The sequence below is a fragment of the Myxine glutinosa genome, chromosome 4 (genome assembly GCF_964187855.1).
Source record: "Myxine glutinosa chromosome 4, kmMyxGlut1.1, whole genome shotgun sequence".
In the NCBI taxonomy this organism is placed as follows: domain Eukaryota; kingdom Metazoa; phylum Chordata; class Myxini; order Myxiniformes; family Myxinidae; genus Myxine; species Myxine glutinosa.
Genome location: NC_136264.1, coordinates 187,204,352 through 187,224,446, shown reverse-complemented (window position 1 = coordinate 187,224,446; position 20,095 = coordinate 187,204,352). Strand labels below are relative to the sequence as shown.

Below are 20,095 nucleotides of genomic sequence, written 5' to 3'. Positions count from 1 at the left end.
GCAGGGTGGCCGAGAGGTATGCACACTCACCTTTAAGCCGTCTATCCTGGGTTTGAATCCACCCCTGAACTCCACCTGATGAAAACTCGTGCTCGCCAACTTGAAAGACTCCGCAATAAAACGGGTCTCACAGTTCACTCCCAAGCCTACAAGGACCACATACAACACTACAAAGATGCCCTCTCCCGCGCCCGCTCTGCCTACTACTCTCAAATTATCCACTCTGGCTCCGGAAACCCAAAAGCACTCTTCTCGACAATAAACAAACTCCTCCGCCCCCTGAACACCACCACCCAGTCATTCACAGTAGACAACTGCATCTCCTTCCTCTCTTTCTTCCAACGCAAAATTGACAACATCTACAACAGCTTGACCACCGCCGCACCCGCTCCCCCTCCAACCACCTGCCCCCCCTTGTCCTGCCATCCCCTGTCTCGGTTCTCCCCAATCTCTCCTACTGACCTCTCTGAACTCCTCATAGGAATGAAAACTGCCACCTGCACTCTTGACCCCATCCCCTCCAGCTTTGTCAAAGCCTCCCTCCCTGCTCTCTCTCCACTTATCATTGCAACAATAAACTCCTCCCTGTCTACAGGCATCGTCCCACCTTCCCTCAAAATTGCTGCTGTTACCCCCATTCTAAAAAAACCTGGTCTAAACCCTGACACCCTAAACAACTTCAGACCCATCTCCAACCTACCCTTTCTGTCAAAAGTTTTGGAACGCGCTGTAGCCACTCAACTCAAACATCATCTCTCTGCCAATAACCTGTATGAAACATTCCAATCCGGATTCCGCTCCAACCACAGTACTGAAACTGCTCTCCTCAAAATCACCAACGACCTTCTCCTCTCCTCTGACGCTGGCAACCTCAACATTCTCGTCCTCCTCGACCTCAGCGCTGCCTTTGACACCATCGATCACACTATCCTCCTCACCCGACTTGAATCCACCTTTAACGTCACCGGCACTGCCCTCTCTTGGATTAAATCATACCTCTCTGACAGATGCCAGTTCATCTCCATCAATAACTGCAAATCCCCCACTGCTCCCCTCCCCCAAGGTGTCCCCCAAGGTTCAGTTCTTGGCCCCCTCCTCTTCATCCTTTACCTGTCCCCGCTCGGTCACTTAATCCGCCGTCATGGTCTCCAATTCCACTGCTTCGCCGATGACATCCAGCTTTTCATCTCCACCAAGTCCGTCTCCACCGACACCCACTCTATCCTGACAAACTGCATCACTGAAATAAAATCCTGGCTTCAAATCAACTTCCTCAAGCTTAACTGTGATAAATCTGAAATAATCATCATTGGCCCAAAAACGCTCACAAAATCCACCCATAACTTTGCCCTCAACATCGACGGTATCCCAGTATCCACCTCCCCTCACATCCGGAATCTTGGCGTCATCTTTGACCAAACCCTTTCCTTCGACAAATACACTAAACAGATCACAAAGTCAGCCTTCTTTCACCTGAAAAACATTGCCCGTCTCCGCTCATCCCTCTCCTCCACGGCTGCAGAAACCCTCATCCACGCCTTCATCACCTCCCGTCTGGACTACTGCAATAGCCTCCTCTATGGTTCACCCTCAAAAATCACCAATAAACTCCAATACATTCAGAACTCCGCTGCCCGTCTACTCACTCATTCCCGGACCCGTGACCACATCACCCCCGTCCTTTACAAGCTTCACTGGCTCCCCATCCCCCAGAGAATCCAGTACAAAATCCTCCTCTTGACATACAAAGCCCTCCATAACCTGGCCCCATCCTACCTGGCTGACCTCCTCTCCAGACACACTCCCACCCGCAACCTCCGCTCTGCTGGTACCAACCTCCTGACCCCCTCCATCCGGACCAAATTCAGATCCTGGGGGGACAGGGCCTTCTCCATCGCTGCTCCCACCCTCTGGAACTCACTACCTCACACCATCAGAGACTCCTCCTCACTCACCACATTCAAAACATCACTAAAGACCCACCTGTTCAACGCTGCATTCAACATTCAACCCACAGCATTTAACCCCTGACTATCTCTTCTCCTTCTCCCTCCTTTTGCTTTAAATATTTCCCTATTGATTCTTGTCTTGTCTTTTTGATTCTTGTCTTATATATATGCCGTATATCGCTGCTGTTTGTTTTCTTGATTCTTGTCTTTTTGCAATTGTTGTTTTCATGTATTGTTATGCATTATGTTTTCCACTCTGTCAAAGCGCCTTTGGGCTTCTGGAAAAGCGCTATACAAAATAAATGAATTATTATTATTATTATTATCATCCGAGTGATTCACAAACAGGGTAATTCATCAGATGTGTGCCATCCCTCCGATGGACGTTAAAACGGGCTCCCTGTTTGCCAGCATTAGTTGGTGGATGTTAAAGACCTCATGGTGTCCTTCGCAACGAGCAGGCGAGCTATCGCCGGCACTTTGACCAAATTACTGCCCTGACCTATCGAGGGCACTGCATCCGCGGCAGAGCTGCATCCTCAGCCAATGATGTTACCCCATAGTCTTGTGCTATATATGAAAGAACATGGTATAGTGGCCCCAAAGAACCTTGGATGCTGAAACTGACCACATGGACATATTAAAACTGATAAGTCCCTCTCTTCCCCAGGCACGCACGTTATGGAAGGATCTGGACGGATGCTTGTCACGGCTGTTGGGGTGAATTCGCAAACTGGAATCATATTCACTCTTTTGGGAGCTGGCGAAGCATTGCAAGAACCGACTGATGCAGGTAGAGACTGGATTCGAACATAGGACCTACACCCTGAGAAACCCGACTTTCTAATGGTCTAATTCATATCTGATTGTTAGAATTAAGAACACGATTATTTGTTTTCATCCAACTTTTCATCAAACAAGGCCGAAAGGCCATTGCCAAGTAACTGTCACATTCATCCCAGAGTAATTATATAAGTCGTGTTGCAGATTCTCGTTTAATTAAATTTGATGTCAGAATCCTCACAATATCGGACAAATGACGAGACAAGGCAGTTACGGACCGGGAAGTTGCCTATGAACAGGCTGTTAAACTGGGAAATAGCCGACGAAAAGGCAGTTACGGACCGGGAAGTAGCCTTTAAAAAGGCAGTTGCAGACCGGGAAGTTGCCTATGAACAGGCTGTTACAAACTGGGAAATAGCCGACGAAAAGGCAGTTGCAGACCGGAAAGTTGCCTATGAACAGGCTGTTACAAACTGGGAAATAGCCGACGAAAAGGCAGTTACGGACCGGGAAGTTGCCTATGAAAAGGCAGTTGCAGACCGGGAAGTTGCCTATGAACAGGCTGTTAAACTGGGAAATAGCCGACGAAAAGGCAGTTACGGACCGGGAAGTAGCCTTTAAAAAGGCAGTTGCAGACCGGGAAGTAGCCTTTAAAAAGGCAGTTGCAGACCGGGAAGTTGCCTATGAACAGGCTGTTACAAACTGGGAAATAGCCGACGAAAAGGCAGTTACGGACCGGGAAGTTGCCTATGAACAGGCTGTTACAAACTGGGAAATAGCCGACGAAAAGGCAGTTACGGACCGGGAAGTAGCCTTTAAAAAGGCAGTTGCAGACCGGGAAGTAGCCTTTAAAAAGGCAGTTGCAGACCGGGAAGTTGCCTATGAACAGGCTGTTACAAACTGGGAAATAGCCGACGAAAAGGCAGTTACGGACCGGGAAGTTGCCTATGAACAGGCTGTTACAAACTGGGAAATAGCCGACGAAAAGGCAGTTGCAGACCGGGAAGTTGCCTATGAACAGGCTGTTACAAACTGGGAAGTAGCCTTTAAAAAGGCAGTTGCAGACCGGGAAGTAGCCTTTAAAAAGGCAGTTGCAGACCGGGAAGTTGCCTATGAACAGGCTGTTAAACTGGGAAATAGCCGACGAAAAGGCAGTTACGGACCGGGAAGTAGCCTTTAAAAAGGCAGTTGCAGACCGGGAAGTAGCCTTTAAAAAGGCAGTTGCAGACCGGGAAGTTGCCTATGAACAGGCTGTTAAACTGGGAAATAGCCGACGAAAAGGCAGTTACGGACCGGGAAGTAGCCTTTAAAAAGGCAGTTGCAGACCGGGAAGTAGCCTTTAAAAAGGCAGTTGCAGACCGGGAAGTAGCCTTTAAAAAGGCAGTTGCAGACCAGGAAGTAGCCTTTAAAAAGGCAGTTGCAGACCGGGAAGTAGCCTTTAAAAAGGCAGTTGCAGACCAGGAAGTAGCCTTTAAAAAGGCAGTTGCAGACCAGGAAGTAGCCTTTAAAAAGGCAGTTGCAGACCAGGAAGTAGCCTTTAAAAAGGCAGTTGCAGACCAGGAAGTAGCCTTTAAAAAGGCAGTTGCAGACCAGGAAGTAGCCTTTAAAAAGGCAGTTGCAGACCGGGAAGTTGCCTATGAACAGGCTGTTACAAACTGGGAAATAGCCGACGAAAAGGCAGTTACGGACCGGGAAGTTGCCTTTAAAAAGGCAGTTGCAGACCAGGAAGTAGCCTTTAAAAAGGCAGTTGCAGACCAGGAAGTAGCCTTTAAAAAGGCAGTTGCAGACCAGGAAGTAGCCTTTAAAAAGGCAGTTGCAGACCAGGAAGTAGCCTTTAAAAAGGCAGTTGCAGACCGGGAAGTTGCCTATGAACAGGCTGTTACAAACTGGGAAATAGCCGACGAAAAGGCAGTTGCAGACCGGGAAGTTGCCTATGAACAGGCTGTTACAAACTGGGAAATAGCCGACGAAAAGGCAGTTACGGACCGGGAAGTAGCCTTTAAAAAGGCAGTTGCAGACCGGGAAGTTGCCTATGAAAAGGCAGTTGCAGACCGGGAAGTAGCCTATGAAAAGGCAGTTACGGACCGGGAAGTAGCCTATGAAAAGGCAGTTGCAGACTGGGAAGATGCCTATGAACAGGCTGTTACAAACTGGGAAGTAGCCTACGAAAAGGCAGTTACAGACCAGGAAGTAGCCTACAAATAGGCGGTTACAGACCAGGAAGTTGCCTATGAAAAGGCAGTTACAGACCGGGAAGATGCCTATGAACAGGCTGTTACAAACTGGGAAGTAGCCTACAAAAAGGCAGTTACAGACCAGGAAGTAGCCTACGAAAAGGCAGTTACAGACCAGGATGTAGCCTATGAAAATTGAAAAGGCAGTTACAGACCAGGAAGTATCCTATGAAAAGGCAGTTACAGACCGGGAAGTAGCCTATAAAAAGGCAGTTACAGACCAGGAAGTCGCCTATGAAAAGGCAGTTACAGACCGGGAAGTAGCCTATAAAAAGGCAGTTACAGACCAGGAAGTCGCCTATGAAAAGGCAGTTAAAGACCAGGAAGTAGCCTATAAAAAGGCAGTTACAGACCAGGAAGTAGCCTATGAAAACGCAGTTACAGACCGGGAAATAGCCTCTGAAGCGATCATGATTCAAAACTTGACTGATGTGAATAATTTGGATTTGGTGGACGTGCCCTCGTAGATGTGGCATCGTTGCTCTTCCTATGGAGCAGTGAGGTATTTTACATTCATGAATGAATGTATATTGGACAGCAAGTCAGCTTTATTTATGGAAAGTTACAAACTCAACACCACTTTATTAACCCCATACATGTCGTTCTCAGTAATCTGAATGTTAAAAAAACAACAAACATTCAACATTTGCAATGGCTGCAGCCCAAACACTGATGCTGCCTGGCCAAAAGGTTGGGAGATCCCAAGAGGTCACGTGACACAATATTAACAGACAATCGTGGGATGGCAGAAGGATCCCGGTGGTTTCACCAATGGCACAAAACCTGGTGCTTGTGCGAAACGATTCATCCGTCAACACGACCGTTGCATCGAACAGTGCCCGCCATGTCCTAATGGCTACTTCTGGAATGGCAGTGGTTGCAAAAAGAAAAGAAATAACCTCCTGAAGGCCCAGCCTTTGTCACAAAGTGATCATAATAGACCAAGCCTGCAGCCATATGCAATGTCTTGTGTAACATCAGACGAGCTCCTATGGCACGTGTGTTAGAAACAATCGATGGACACGATGTTTCTGTGCACTCAAATAATGCACTCGGAGCTATACGTCGTGGACTTCTGTAGAAGTCAAAACTGTCCACACACCACTTATGACTGCAAATAGCAGGAAAACGTGCTTACAATTCCTCAATCCACGAAACAAAATCTAACGCAGGACCTTTTATTTATTTATTTATTTATGTATTTATTTAAAGGAAATGACAATGATGTCACGCATCTACCATCACCAAAAAGAATACACTGATCACATTCCCATAAATCATTCCCACTGTCGAACAACTAAACTATCTTGAAACAAAGGTAGTTTAGTTGTTGGGTAAAAAAGGTAACAACTAAACTACCTTCTAAAGGTACTTTTTTCTTTCTTTTTTTTGTATAGAAGATCGAGGCTCGTGGAAGAGCTAACTTTAATCGCAAAAAAAACAAAAAAAACGGACACAGATCCGGACACAGAGCGGTCTTGTCTACCGCTCCATATAATAAAGGGAGCGGTAGACAAGATGGGGAGAGGGGGAAGCACACAAGCACAACATTTGAGAGCAGGGACATGGGGAGATCTGTGGGAGGGAGAGGGCTTGGGGGGGGGGAGGGCATGGGAAAGGGGGTGGGGGAGGGGTGGGGGGGGGGGGTGAGAGGTATAAAACACATGGACACTACTAGGACTTCGAGGAAAGAAGTTGGTATTTCAAAAAAGTGGATCTGGGGTGGTTTAACAGGGGTAGATAAGATCAAGGTTTTGGATGGGGGAAGATAAGAGATGGTGGTGGACAGCTGTTTTAAAAACCTGGAGGGAGGAGTGGGATTGAATAAAGTGATGGAGTTTGTTACAGAGGCGGGAGAAAAGAGGAATGAAAGAGTGAAGGTGAGCAGAGAGTGAGAGAGTTGAATAAATAGTTGCAAGTATTGCAGGATTTTTTGCGGCATCTGCTGGAGACCATGGGTCGAAGCTGTCAGTCAGGGTAAGATGAATCCGAGCCACCAAAAAGGCCATTTTTTAAGTCTTCATCCTCCAGACAGAGTATCTGTCAGATTGATAGGTCTGTACTCACAGAAAAGTTGGGGAAGTAGCCTAATTCCTGGGTATGTTTACCTGCCTCCAACGGGTACGTCTTACATAGACCAATGATAGAAGCCCTTCCTGGTTAAAAGCCCAGTTTCTCTACCCTGAAACATCATTCAAATTGAATGGAGCTTCCCCTCCTTCTTCTTACCACATGTCTTTTCCTGCAAAGTGTTTTCCCTGCTTTGCCTGGCAGTAAATATACAAATAAACCTGCTTCTCACTCCCCTGCCTCCCAACCTGTAGCTGCAGCTTGTTCTTCTTCCTGCCACAATCCCGCTGTGATCTATCCCCTTCCCTCCACCTCTGACACAACATCTCCAAGTGGGGACGTGGTGGGTGGAACCGCAGATCTCTTCAATGGTATGTCAGCGCTGTGCATTGACATTTGTTGATAAGTCATTGCTCCTTATAGGAAGATGTCGAGGCTTGTTGAAGACCTTAATGACTGTGTCGGAGGATTTGCATGTGGGTTGATGGATGGTATCGAACAGGTGAGCACGGTATCGATCAGGTGAACTCTTTTGGGTGAATGATGGTCGATGTGAGATTTGAGCGAAGGGAGACAAAGAGGCAGAGGTGAGCAGAAATCTTGCACCTAGGGAGGGCGATTGGTTATTTGATAAATGCACACCAGGAAGAAGTGGTCGATCGAGTGATATTTCGTTTAACGGACGTTCTTTATATCTCACGCTTAGCCGGGAGATTCTCTGGATGTGTTGAGACATTTCCCCATGAGGAACAGGAATCTTTTGCCATTTTATCCCATAAAAGGAAGGTTTACATAAGGGTGCGTCTTAAACTCATTCTGCCTTGTAGGATTAAAGTTCTCTAACGAAGGATTTTCTGGTCATGACTGGACATGACCAACCCCTCTTGTGTCCCCCTCTTATCCCTCTTATCAACTCATCAACTTATCTTATCAACCCCTGTGTCCCAACCCCTCTTATCCAGCAAGTGTTCCTTTTCTGTGATTCTGTTTGGTAAAAGGCTCAACCTCTTGAACTCCTCAGTATTAACGGACACAACCTGTGTTGAGCACATTGACCTCCATTGGCAAAGAATACCTTTACATTTTTTTAAGCTTTATCTTGGTACCTTCATCTCTTCATGGCCTACATCTTAATTCACCAAATGTCCGTCTGTCTATCTGTCTGTTCCGAGGTACCGCAAAAACGGCTGAATCGATCGCAACGAAATTTTGGGTGGGTAATCCTGGGACCCCCTGGAGTAAAATAGGCTATATTGTTTTTCCAATTTTTTCCCAATTTTCCAATTTTTCCAATTTTTCCAATTTTCCAATTTTCCAGTTTATCCAAACACGATGGAATAATTTTTACCGATATGCACAGTGATGTGGCTTTTATTGAAATTGTACAAATACTGCTTAAATTTGGATGATTTGCGTGTGATATGATTTAACGGATGTTTATATAAATCGTTAAAAATTTAAAAAGCTTTCAAATTCTGATATTTTTCCTTTTCATTTGGGCCTCACAATTGAAGCCCCGCCCCCAATTGAAGCCCCGCCCATAGGGCGGGTACCGTTGCTAGTAAGTACAATGGAGCACTACTCTGTATTGTGAACCAGAGGCCCTTGAGATATCTGTTACTTCCATCAGCGAAGATGAGCAGAGGTTATGTTTTCACTCCTGTCTGTCTGTTTGTGTGTCTGTGAACAGGATATCTCAAAAAGTCGTGGACGGATTCGGACAAAATTGAGTGAACAGGTTACGTGTGTGATAAGGATAAAAGGATTCGATTTTGGTGAAGTTCCAAGGTCGGATCCGGATCCGAGAGTTTCTTAACCATTGAGCGATGGGGCCAACATGATATATAATATAGCATGTATATTTCAAAAGGTTGTGGACGAGTTATGACAAAACTAGGTGGATGAGTTGGTTTGGTGACAAGAATAAGCCGATTGGATTTTGGTTCAGGTGCCTATCCGGCCAGTACAAACAAAACGTAAACTGTTCAGCCTGGTGGAGGTGTGCGCTCTACCGTATGCTGTTCGAGTTACCCTCGCCAGAGGAGAGGGTATTGCATTTGAGTCCGTTTGTCTGTCTGTCTGTTTGTCTGTTTGTCCGCACAGAATAAATATGATTTTCTCTGCAACCGTTGGTCCCATTGACAGGAAATTTTCACCGTAGGTACAATTCCACCTGTATAATTTTTTTATGATAATTATGACATCATAGGTCACGTGGTTCGGCAGCCATCTTGGAAAAAACGAAAACATTTGCACCTCTATATCTCCCAAGGCGCTGAATAGAAAAAATAGAGACATGGCTCATTGTAAAGAACTCTTCATGGGGAATAAAATATGTTAATGATGATGTCATAGGTGCGTCCATTATGACGTCATAATTTGACAAGTACAAAACTTCATCCTATCCAGATGAAATTTCTTGATCGCCATGTAGGCATAAATTGGTGGTGAAAAAATATAAATGATGACGTCATCGGTTACGTGGTTATGATCCCATCTTGGAAAAACCAAAAAACTTTGCACATCTATATCTCTGAAAGTGCTGAATAGAAAAAATTGAGACACAGCTCATTGTAAAGAACTCTCCATGGGGAATAACATCAGTGAATGATGATGTCATAGATGCCTCCATTATGACGTCATAATTTGACGAGTACAAAACGTCATCTGATCAAGATGAAATTTCTTGAGCATAATCTCGGAATAAATTAGTGGAGAAAAAAAATGATGACGTCATCGGTCACGTGGTTCGGCCGCCACATTTGTTTTAATACAAAAGCCTTAAAAACCACTGCAAATACAACCTGGCGAGGGTTTCCAATCTCTGATTGCTCTTTTTCTTGTTGCTATTAAGTTGTGTTTAATACTGATCAGTTCAAGATACTGATCCTTGATATATCGGCATTAGGAGCACAATGTGCTTCTCTTGCTCATATGTTGGTGTCATTTTGGCCTCATCAACATTCCTCTAATTTTATACCAACTTCACGAGTATCCCAGATAGCAAGGTGTAATTATATATTTGTGGCACTATTGTTGACAGTTACATTGATTCAATGTTGAATCAATGATTTTCTCCATCATGGATAAGGTGACGTTGCTTCAACGTCAATGTTGTATTAGCGGTGTTACTGATCTGGTAATGTTGAATCAATGAAATATTGCTATTTGGGATGCAACTCATCTCATATTTTTGTAGAATTGACCAACCTATGCCTAAATGCATTTTCCCAAATCTTGACCGTCTACAATGAAAATTAGAATGAAGTCAATGGCACACCATCGCAAATCCCCAAGCTTCCCAGCGAAAGAAAAGTTGAAAGATGGCACAAGGTTCCACCAGGAAAAAAAAAAAAATTAAAAAAAATTCCGTTTTGACCCCTGCGACCGTAAATACCAACCCCTGGGGTATGAACCAGGGATGAAATCCAAAAATCGCTACTTATTTCATACATCCCCAAATGTTGATTGTATATACAGTTTCATTTTAAAATGCTTAAAAATATGCCCACCATTGGATTTTTGGGAATTTCACCTTTTGACCCCACCCCAGGGGACAGGGGCCAAAAATTATACTGCTGTTGCACCTTTGTACCTTATGGTGATAATAAGTACCAGGTTTGGTGAAATTCTGCACAATCTCTTAGGATGGGATAGCGTGTCTGACGGACGGACAAACAGACAGACAGACCGACGGAGCCAATTACAATGCAATCTTTTTCAAAAAGCATGGAATAATGATTACCTTTTCTTGGATGGCTTCTTCTAAACAGAGCTTGAAGATGGCCAAACATTGAACAATCGTACGATCTCTTATAATTTTCTTTACCAACTGGTTTACCGCATTGAAGGCTTGTGCCGATGCGTATTTCATTCCCACAGCTGCTCACCATTCTGCCTGAGGACCTCTCGAAAAGTATGACAAACATCCCTCGACATGAACGGAGGGAGGCCTTCATCATGCAGGCGACTCAAATAGGCTGGTTTGTGTTTATTAAAATCTTTATTTCAGGCAGGTTTACTATGTAGAATGTAAATGTCTGTATACATTGAAGGAATCCTCATGGCGTTATTGTCTTGGTGTACCTGAGCGGTGGAGATCCAATGGCCCTTTGCCACTATGGTCAGGTGAATCCTCGTCTTGGGTCTCGGAATGGCTCGGTTCGGGCATTGCATTTCCATCATGGAACATCTCAAATCTCAACCTGGCTCTTTCATGTCTGAGAAAATCCTTGTGACGATGCAGGACGTACCAACCAACACAAGTGGTACGAGTCAAAATGGAGGAAACATTGTGTGAAGTTCTCGTTTTTACCAACAAACTTATTCACAATTGAATATTCTTTGAAGTGAAGCAGATTCCCTAGGAAAACGTTGTTTGGAAATGAAACCGGTACGATTTGGTGCGCTTCACATCAAGTTGTACGCTTCTAAAAAAGGCAGAAGTAAAAACTTCTTACTGTTCAATAATGATTGATCGACTATAAAAGAAAGAACATGGTTTTCTAGCTCTTTTCTCTTTTCTCCCGCCTCTGGAACAAACTCCCCCACTCCCTTCAATCCCACTCCTCCCTCCAGGTCTTTAAAACAGCTGTTCACCACCATCTATTATCCTCCTCCATCCAAAACCTTGATCTTTTCTACCCCCGCTAATTTCACCCCAAATCCACTTTTTTAAAATACCAACTTCTTTCCTGGAAGTCCTAGCGGTGTCCTTGTGTTTTATACTTCTCCCCCCTCCCCTTCCCGTGCCTCATCCCCCCAAGCCCTCTCCCTCCCACAGATCTCCCAATGTCCCTGCTCTCCATCTTGTTCTTCCGCTCCCTTTATGTGTTTTATGTGTCAGTTTGTCTTTTTGTGATCAATGTTAGCTCTTACACGAGCCTCGATCTTGTACACACAAAAAAAAGTAAAATATACAGATTGTTTTTATTTATGAGTGACATCGCAGGAACCCGCTCTACATCCTGCTGATGCAATATTTTTCAGTTGTGCCATTCATCAGAGGTGGAATGCACCTGACATGACACTCTGAACGGTTTTGACGGTTGCTAATAGACACACCCCAATCTGTAAGGACTCGGAAAGGCCCAGAATAAATGTCAATTAGGTTCACATGATGCTGTTTGCTGCATTTTCATCCGGCATAATTTAGAAGCTGGCTGACAGGATAGCTCAGATGTAGCTCATACTCATTTCGCAGCCGAGTTTGGATTCGCTTCCCAACCTGACTATAAGCTGTCACCTTTTCATTCCCAACATCACTACAAACCGAGTTCCCCATTTGCTTGCATTGGCTGGTGGACATTAAAGACCTCACGGTTACCTTTCAAAGCGTCGGCCATTCTGTGGCGGTACCCTGGGGAAAATCCCATTTCCTCCCGTCACCTCTAGCTGGTGACCTGTCCATGGTTGGTTATCGGCCACAGAAATGTTGACGACTTGCAATGGACGCCCTGCTAGACATAGAGAAGTCTTTGTAATACACACTTTGAGGATTCAGTGGTGTAATGGCTGGAGCATCTGCTCTGAGTCTTGGAGGTCTGTGGTTCGAACCCGACTCTGGCCGAGTCATACCAAAGACTAAAAATGGTACGTGCTGCTTCCTTGCTTGACGCTCAGCATTTAAGAAGGCTTCCTCGCACAAAGCGCAGGCTTGATGGGTCAAATGGCTTCCTTGTGAATTGAAGTTCCTTGCAGCAGAACTCGTATATTATTGTGAAGACAGTAATGCGGAATGCAAGACTCTCTCAGCTAGTCTTGGTCTCCATTGACATATGCTAACCGTATTGGGAAGCAAAATGAAGTCGATGTTTTGAATGTCCTCTCTTCATCACCCTGAAGTACAACAGCAGTGGCTAAACATCGGCTTCGTTTTGCTTCCCACGCACAACAATCTGGGTACTTCGTCACCTTTCAGTTGATAATACATGGAAGCAGTTACTATATATTTGTACATAGATTTAAAACTCACGTAAGAGCTAGACACTGAATGCATCTGGACAAAAGGAACAGGGGAGAGAGAGAGAAGAGAAGAGAAGAGAAGAGAAGAGAAGAGAAGAGAGAGAGAGAGGAAGAAAAAAAAAAGCGGGGGGGGGGGGGGGGAGAGAGGAGAAACATGAACAGCAGGGTTGAAGGACAAAATTATAGGGAGACTTGGACAAATGAGGGTCAGGAAGTATGCATGGGGTGGACAGGATGGATACAGAAGGAAATTCTCAGGAAGGAAAACTGGAAATTTGGAATTTGAAGGGATTGAGGTAGGGAAAGGGGGGTTACAGGGGTAGAAAAGACCATGGTTTTGGTTGGGGGATGGTTTGGAGTAAGGTTCCGAAATGTTAAAAACCAAATGGCACCTTGATTGGGTACTGCCTGATTAGATAGCAGGAAACATGTCACATCTTATATAGATATATATTTATATATAATGGAGCAAGTGTTTGTGATTATGTATGTATGTATGTATGTATTGATGTCCGCTCTTCACCCATTGGTTGGACAGCTGATCTGACACCACCTACAATTGTAACCTGAAATACTTAACCCAAAGTACGCAGAGGACTCAAAAGACCTCCCCCTCCCTGACCCCTGGACGACCTAAAAGATCCAAATAACCCTGAAGACCCTTAAATACCAAAAAGTCCCTTAAGGCCAAAAAGACCCTGAAGACCCAAAATACCCCCAATGATCCTTAAATATCCAAAATATTGAAAAGACACCAAAGACCCAAAAGACCCTGAAAACCTCGAAGACCCAAAAGACACCGAAGACCCAAAATATCGAAAAGACCCAAAATGTCCTAAAGACTGAAAAAACCCCAGAAGACTCTTAAAGCCCCAAAATACCCCAAAGACCCAAAAAATCCTGAAGAACCAAAATACCCAGAGGAAACAAAAGACCTCAAGGATCCAAAAGACCCCGAAGATACAAAAAACTCAAATACCCCTAAATACCCAAAATACCCAGAGGAACCAAAAGACCCCAAGGACCCAAAATACCGAAAATATCCCAACGACCTTAAAATACCCATATAAGCCAAAATATGAGGACCTAAAAGACCCCAAAGACCCTGAAGACCCTTAAAGATCCAAAATACCCTGAAGACCCTGAAAGACCCAAAATAACGCAAAGATCCAAAATTCCCAGAATACCCCCAAAGACCTCGAAGACCCAAAATACCCTGAAGACCCAAAATATCATAAAGACCCCAAAGACTGAAAATACCCCAAATACCCCAAAACAACCCAAAGACCATTAAAGACTCCGAAGACCCAAAATACCAAAAAGATCTCTCAGACTCAAAATACCCCAAAGACCCATAAAGGCCCTGAATACACAAAATATCCCAAAAACCCATAAAGCCCCAAAAGACCCAGAAAAAACTGAAGACCCAATGGACTCTGAAGACCCTTAAATACCCAAAAATGCACTGAAGACCCTTAAAGACCAAAAAGACCACAAAGATCCAAAATACCCCAAAGACCCCAAATACCCAAAATACCATGTAGACCCTTAAATATCCAAAATACCCTGAAGACTGAAAAGACCCCAAGACCCAAAAAAAATCCTGTAGATCCTTAAATAACTTTAGGAACCACAAGATCCCAAACACCTAAAAGACTCAAAAGAACCCAATGACGCTTAAAGACCCCGACGATCCAAAAGACCAAAAAGACCCCGACGATCCAAAAGACCCAAAATACCCCACCCGAAGACCCAGACGAACCCGAAGAACCTTAAAGACCGCATAGACCCAAAATAACCCAAAGACCCTTAAAGACCCCAAAGATCCAAATGACGAAAAGACCACAAAGACACAAAAGAACCCAAAGACCCTTACAGACCCCGAAGACCCAAATGACTGAAAAGACTGCAAAGACCCAAAATAACCCAAAGACCCTTAAATACCCCAAAGACCCAAATGACTCAGAAGACCAATAAAGCCCCAAAATACCCCAAAGACCCAGAAAAACCAAAAGACCCCAAAGACCCAAAAGACAAAAAGCCCCCGAAGACCCAATGCACCCCAAAGACCAAAAATACCCCTAAGACCCAAAAGACACTGAAGACCCTTAAAGACCCAAAAGACCCCGAAGTCCACAATAACTCCGAAGACCCAGAAGACTCTAAAGACCCTGAAGACCAAAAAGAGCCTGGAGACCCAAAATACTCTTAAATACCCTGAAGACCCAGAGGACCCAAAAGACCCTGAGGACCCAAAAGTCCCAGAGGACCCAAAATACCCTGAGAACCCAAAAGACCCAGAGGACCTAAAAATTCGTAAGACCAAAGCTTCATACTTGGGCATGCTCACGAGGCTGTACCGTCAAATATACTGTTCCAACCTGTCAATTTTTGACGAACTTTTCTACGAGTTGGTATAATGATTTCTACTAGTTGATATCTTTTCTCCTAATTTATACTAGTTGGTATTAAAGCGCGGCGTTACGCGCGCTGCTTGTAAACAAGGAGGAAGCGGACAACGCGGTAATTTGTAAGAGTCTTTATTCAAGAGCTCACTGTAACACTGGCGCGCTCCGGGCTGCGTGCCCGGTGTATATCCTGAGGACACGCCTACCCCTCGGCGTGGCCGCCGCCCACTTGGTGCGCGGAATGATGTCACCACGCCAGTGAGCTTCCTTGTCCGCCACACGCGCCCCCCCCCAGAATTCCCGCGCACCTGGAGGGCCAGTTTGCGGGGCAAACGGATGACCCGGCCGAAGTGCCCTCTGGCGACCGGCGGCGTCCGGGGTGCAGGGATGCCAGGTGGGATGCCCCCGGCTGTACCCGGGATGGGTGCCGGATCGGGGGGCGGCGTGCCTGCGGTGCTGGGCGGTGCTGGGGGTCCGCCCGCAGGGGGGCGGCCCCGACGCGGGGGCCGAGCCACCGGCGGTGGGTGGTCCACGTCGAGGTGGGCCGGCTTGAGGCAGGCCACAGAAACGCGGTCAGGAGTACCGCCGATGTCCAGGGTGAAGTGTTTCACCCCGGTCTCCAGCACGCGGAAAGGCCCGTCGTACGGGGGCCGCAGTGGTGTCCGATGGGCATCGTGGCGGACGAAGACGTACTCCGCCGTACGAAGCTCTGGGGCGACGTGCGTCGGTGGGTGCCCGTGGCGTGCCGTCGGCACCGGGGCGAACCTCTGGGCGGTCTCCTGCAGAGCGGAGCGCTGCTGTGCCACGGACCATGGTGCCGTGGAGTCGGGGAGGAACTCGCCCGGCACACTCAGTGGTTGCCCGAAGACCAACTCCGCCGCGGTTGCCCGAAGACCAACTCTGCCGCAGATGCGCGCAGGTCCTCCTTGGGCGCCTTCCGGAGGCCCAGCAGGACCAAGGGGAGCCTGTCGACCCAGCCGCCGTCGCGGAGGGTGGCCCGGAGCGCGGCCTTCAATGAGCGGTGAAATCGCTCACACAGGCCGTTAGCCTGGGGGTGGTAGGCCGTGGTTCGGTGCAGCCGGACCCCGAGCCCCTGCGCGACCGCCCCCCAGAGCTCCGAGGTGAACTGGGGGCCGCGGTCGGACGAGATGTCTGAGGGGGCACCAAACCGGGCGACCCAGGTGGCGATGAAAGCCTGCGCGACGTCCGCCGCCTTCGTCGACGCCAAGGGCACGGCCTCCGGCCACCGGGTGGTGCGGTCCACCATGGTGAGGACGTGGGTGAAACCCCGCAAGGGGGGCAGAGGTCCCACCAGGTCCACGTGGACGTGGTCAAACCGGCGTTCCGGCACCGTAAACGGGGCCAACGGGGCCTGGGTGTGCCGGTGCACCTTGGCGGGCTGGCACGCGTGGCACGTCCTGGCCCAGCCGTGGACGGCCTTCCGGAGGCCATGCCAGACGAATTTGTCAGCGATCAACCTTTGGGAGGCCCTCGCGCCCGGGTGGGACAGGCCGTGGATGGCGTCAAACACCTGGCGCTGCCAGCCCGTGGGCACGATGGGGCGAGGACGCCCGAGGGAGACGTCGCACAAGAGGGCCGCGTCCGCGCCGTCGAACGGCACCTCGGTGACGCGGAGGCCCGTGACGGCGGTCCGCAAGGCCTGGATGTCGGGGTCAGCGGCCTGGTCCGCTGCCATCCGGGCATAGTCGATGCCGAGGTGGACTGCGTGGGTGACGGCCCGGGAAAGGCAATCCGCCACCGGGTTCTCCTTCCCCGCGACGTGCCGGATGTCCGTTGTGTACTCGGACACGGCCGAGAGGTGACGCTGCTGCCGGGCCGACCACGGCTCGGTGACCTTGCCCATCGCGAAGACCAGCGGCTTGTGGTCGACGAAGGCCGTGAACGCACGGCCCTCGAGCAGATGGCGGAAGTGCCTGACTGCCAAGTGAAGCCCGAGCAACTCACGGTCGAAGGTACTGTAATGGCGTTCGGGCAGCCGAAGCTGCCGGCTAAGGAACGCCAGCGGTTGCCAAGCTCCACGCACCCATTGCTCGTGCACCGTGCCCACCGCGTAGTCCGAGGCGTCGGTGGTGAGGGCGATCGGGCGCCGGGTGCGCGAGCATGGTGGCATTAGCCAAGGCGAGCTTCGCGCCCGTGAACGCCGCGTCCATCTGCTCGGTCCAGGTGACGTCGCCTTTGCCCGGCTTACCTCGGAGAGCTTCGTGCAGGGGGCGCAGAAGCTGGGCGATACGGGGCAGGAACCGATGGTAAAAGTTCACCATGCCCAGGAACTCCTGCAGCCCCCTGATTGTGCGGGGGCGCGGAAACCCCTTCACCGCCTCCACCTTGGCCGGCAGGGGGACGGCTCCGTGCCTGGTGACGCGGTGCCCCAGAAAATCGAGTTAGGCGACACCGAACCGGCACTTTGCGGGGTTCACAATCAGGCAATGCTGGCCCAGGCGTTCGAAGAGCATGCGGAGGTGGTGTAGGTGCTCTTCACGGGACGCGCTGGCGACGAGGATATCGTCCAGGTAGACGTATACAAAATCCAAGTCACGCAGGACGCTGTCCATCAGCCGCTGGAACGCCTGAGCCGCATTCTTCAGACCGAAGGGCATCCGCAGGAATTCGAAGAGTCCGAACGGCGTGATGACCGCCGTCTTCGGGACGTCCTCCGGCCTGACGGGGACCTGATGGTAACCGCGTATGAGGTCCACCTTCGAGAAGAAGGACATGCCCGCCAAACGGGCGGAAAAGTCCTGAATGTGGGGGACGGGGTAGCGGTCGGGGGTGGTGGCGTCATTGAGATGGCGATAGTCCCCGCACGGTCGCCATCCCCCGCCGGGCTTCGGCACGATGTGCAGCGGCGACGCCCAAGCACTCTCCGAGCGCCGAACGATGCCGAGTCGCTCCAGGGTAGCGAACTCCGCTTTTGCTACCGCCAGCTTCGTCGGCCCGAGGCGGCGTGCCCGGGCGTAGACCGGTGGCCCGACGGTGGGGATGTGATGGGCCACCCCGTGCTTGACAGCCCCCGCCGAGAAGGTGGGCCGCATGAGGGCCGGGAAGCCGGCGAGGAGGCGGGTGAATTCGTCCGCTGCTGGAAGCGTACAGATCAACGTGGCCGGAACCTAACCGTTCAGCAAGCCGCTTGGCAAGCCGCTCGGTGAGCCGCCCAGTGGGCTGCTCGACGAGCTGGGCAGCGCACAAGCGAGCGAGCTGAACGTCTCGGCCTGGACAAGACGTCTGTGCTTTACGTCGACCAGGAGCCCATTTGCGCACAGGAAGTCCGCGCCAAGCAATGCCATGGGCATGTCGGCGGTGACGAACGACCATCGGAAAACCTGCCCTCCGAACCGCAGAGAGAGGCAGCGTTTTCCATACGTACGGATGGGCGTCCCATTTGCGGCAAGCAGCGCGGGGCCCCCGCCCGCGGCGTGCTTGTCCGACGTACCGGCAGGAACGACACTCACCTGCGCTCCTGTGTCGCACAGGTAACGGCACCCGGATAAGGTGTCCGTGATGAAAAGCAGGCTGTTCGAACGGCCGGCGCTCATTGCCACTATCGAGCGCCGGCCGGGGCGTTTCCCGACCTGTCGAAGGAGCATGGCGGATGACACTGTTGAGCCTCGTGGCCGAACCTGGAGTGGAACCGGCACCAGGTGGTGGAGCTGGAGGAGCGCGGCTGGCTCTGCCAGGCCGGTGGAGCCGGCGGTTTTCCCCGCGGTGGCGGTTTTCGCCGCGGCGGTGGGCGGGGCGTGGCGGCGGCCACGAGGTGCATATCAGCATGCTGTGTATGCTGTGGAAGCTGATGCTGTGGATCAGCATCGGCCTCGGGATCCACAAGGTGGGCCGCACCGACTCTCGCCCGCGTGTCCGAAGCCGCGAAGTACCTGTCCGCCTCGGCGGCCAATGCTCGGGGTTCCGTTAGCACGGTCCCGGCCAACGCGAGGCGTACCTGTGCTGGAAGTTGGCGACGGAAAAGCGCCCGGAATAGAGAAGCAGGGGCTTCGTCGCCCAACAGTGACAGCATATGGTCCATTCGGACCGACGGGCGCGTGTCGCCGAGCTCGGGGAGATCCAGGAGGCGGTCAGCCCGTGCGTCCTCCGTGAGGCCAAACGTGGCTAGGAGCAGCCGCTTGAGTGCCTCGTACTTGTGGCCATCCGGTGGGTGGCGAAGGACGGACACAACTCGAGCGGCCGTGCCGGGCCCGAGGGAGGCGACGACGTGGCAGTAGCGCATGTCGTCATTGGTGAGGCGCCGAAGCTGAAACTGGGCTTCGGCTTGGACGAACCAAACTTCGGCCTGGGCCTCCCAAAATTCGGGAAGTTTAACCGACATCGCGTTGTTGGGCATGGCAATGGCGTCGTGTTTGGAAGGATCGCTACGGCAGATCCAACATCGAGGGTCACCAGTAAAGCGCGGCGTTACGCGCGCTGCTTGTAAACAAGGAGGAAGCGGACAACGCGGTAATTTGTAAGAGTCTTTATTCAAGAGCTCACTGTAACACTGGCGCGCTCCGGGCTGCGCGCCTTGTGTATATCCTGAGGCCACGCCTACCCCTCGGCGTGGCCGCCGCCCACTTGGTGCGCGGAATGATGTCACCACGCCAGTGAGCTTCCGTGTCCGCCACAGTATAATCTACTACGGTAGTACTGATTACCTCCATGTTACTCAAAATGGGAAATT

The 20,095-nt window shown here is 49.6% G+C and overlaps 1 protein-coding gene across 6 annotated transcripts in view; it reads left to right on the top strand.

The window, feature by feature from the left end:
- The window catches only part of LOC137425570 (plasma membrane calcium-transporting ATPase 2), a 211,145-nt gene that overhangs the window by 99,365 nt on the left and 91,685 nt on the right, over positions 1-20,095 (top strand). For 5 of the 6 annotated variants that reach the window (XM_068114130.2, XM_068114133.2, XM_068114129.2 and 2 more), the window contains exons 6-7: positions 2,620-2,742; positions 7,291-7,407. In XM_068114130.2, the coding sequence (XP_067970231.1) occupies positions 2,620-2,742; positions 7,291-7,407 (240 nt within the window). The remainder of the gene's footprint in view (positions 1-2,619; positions 2,743-7,290; positions 7,408-20,095) is intronic. The other variant, XM_068114134.2, reaches the window with a different exon arrangement.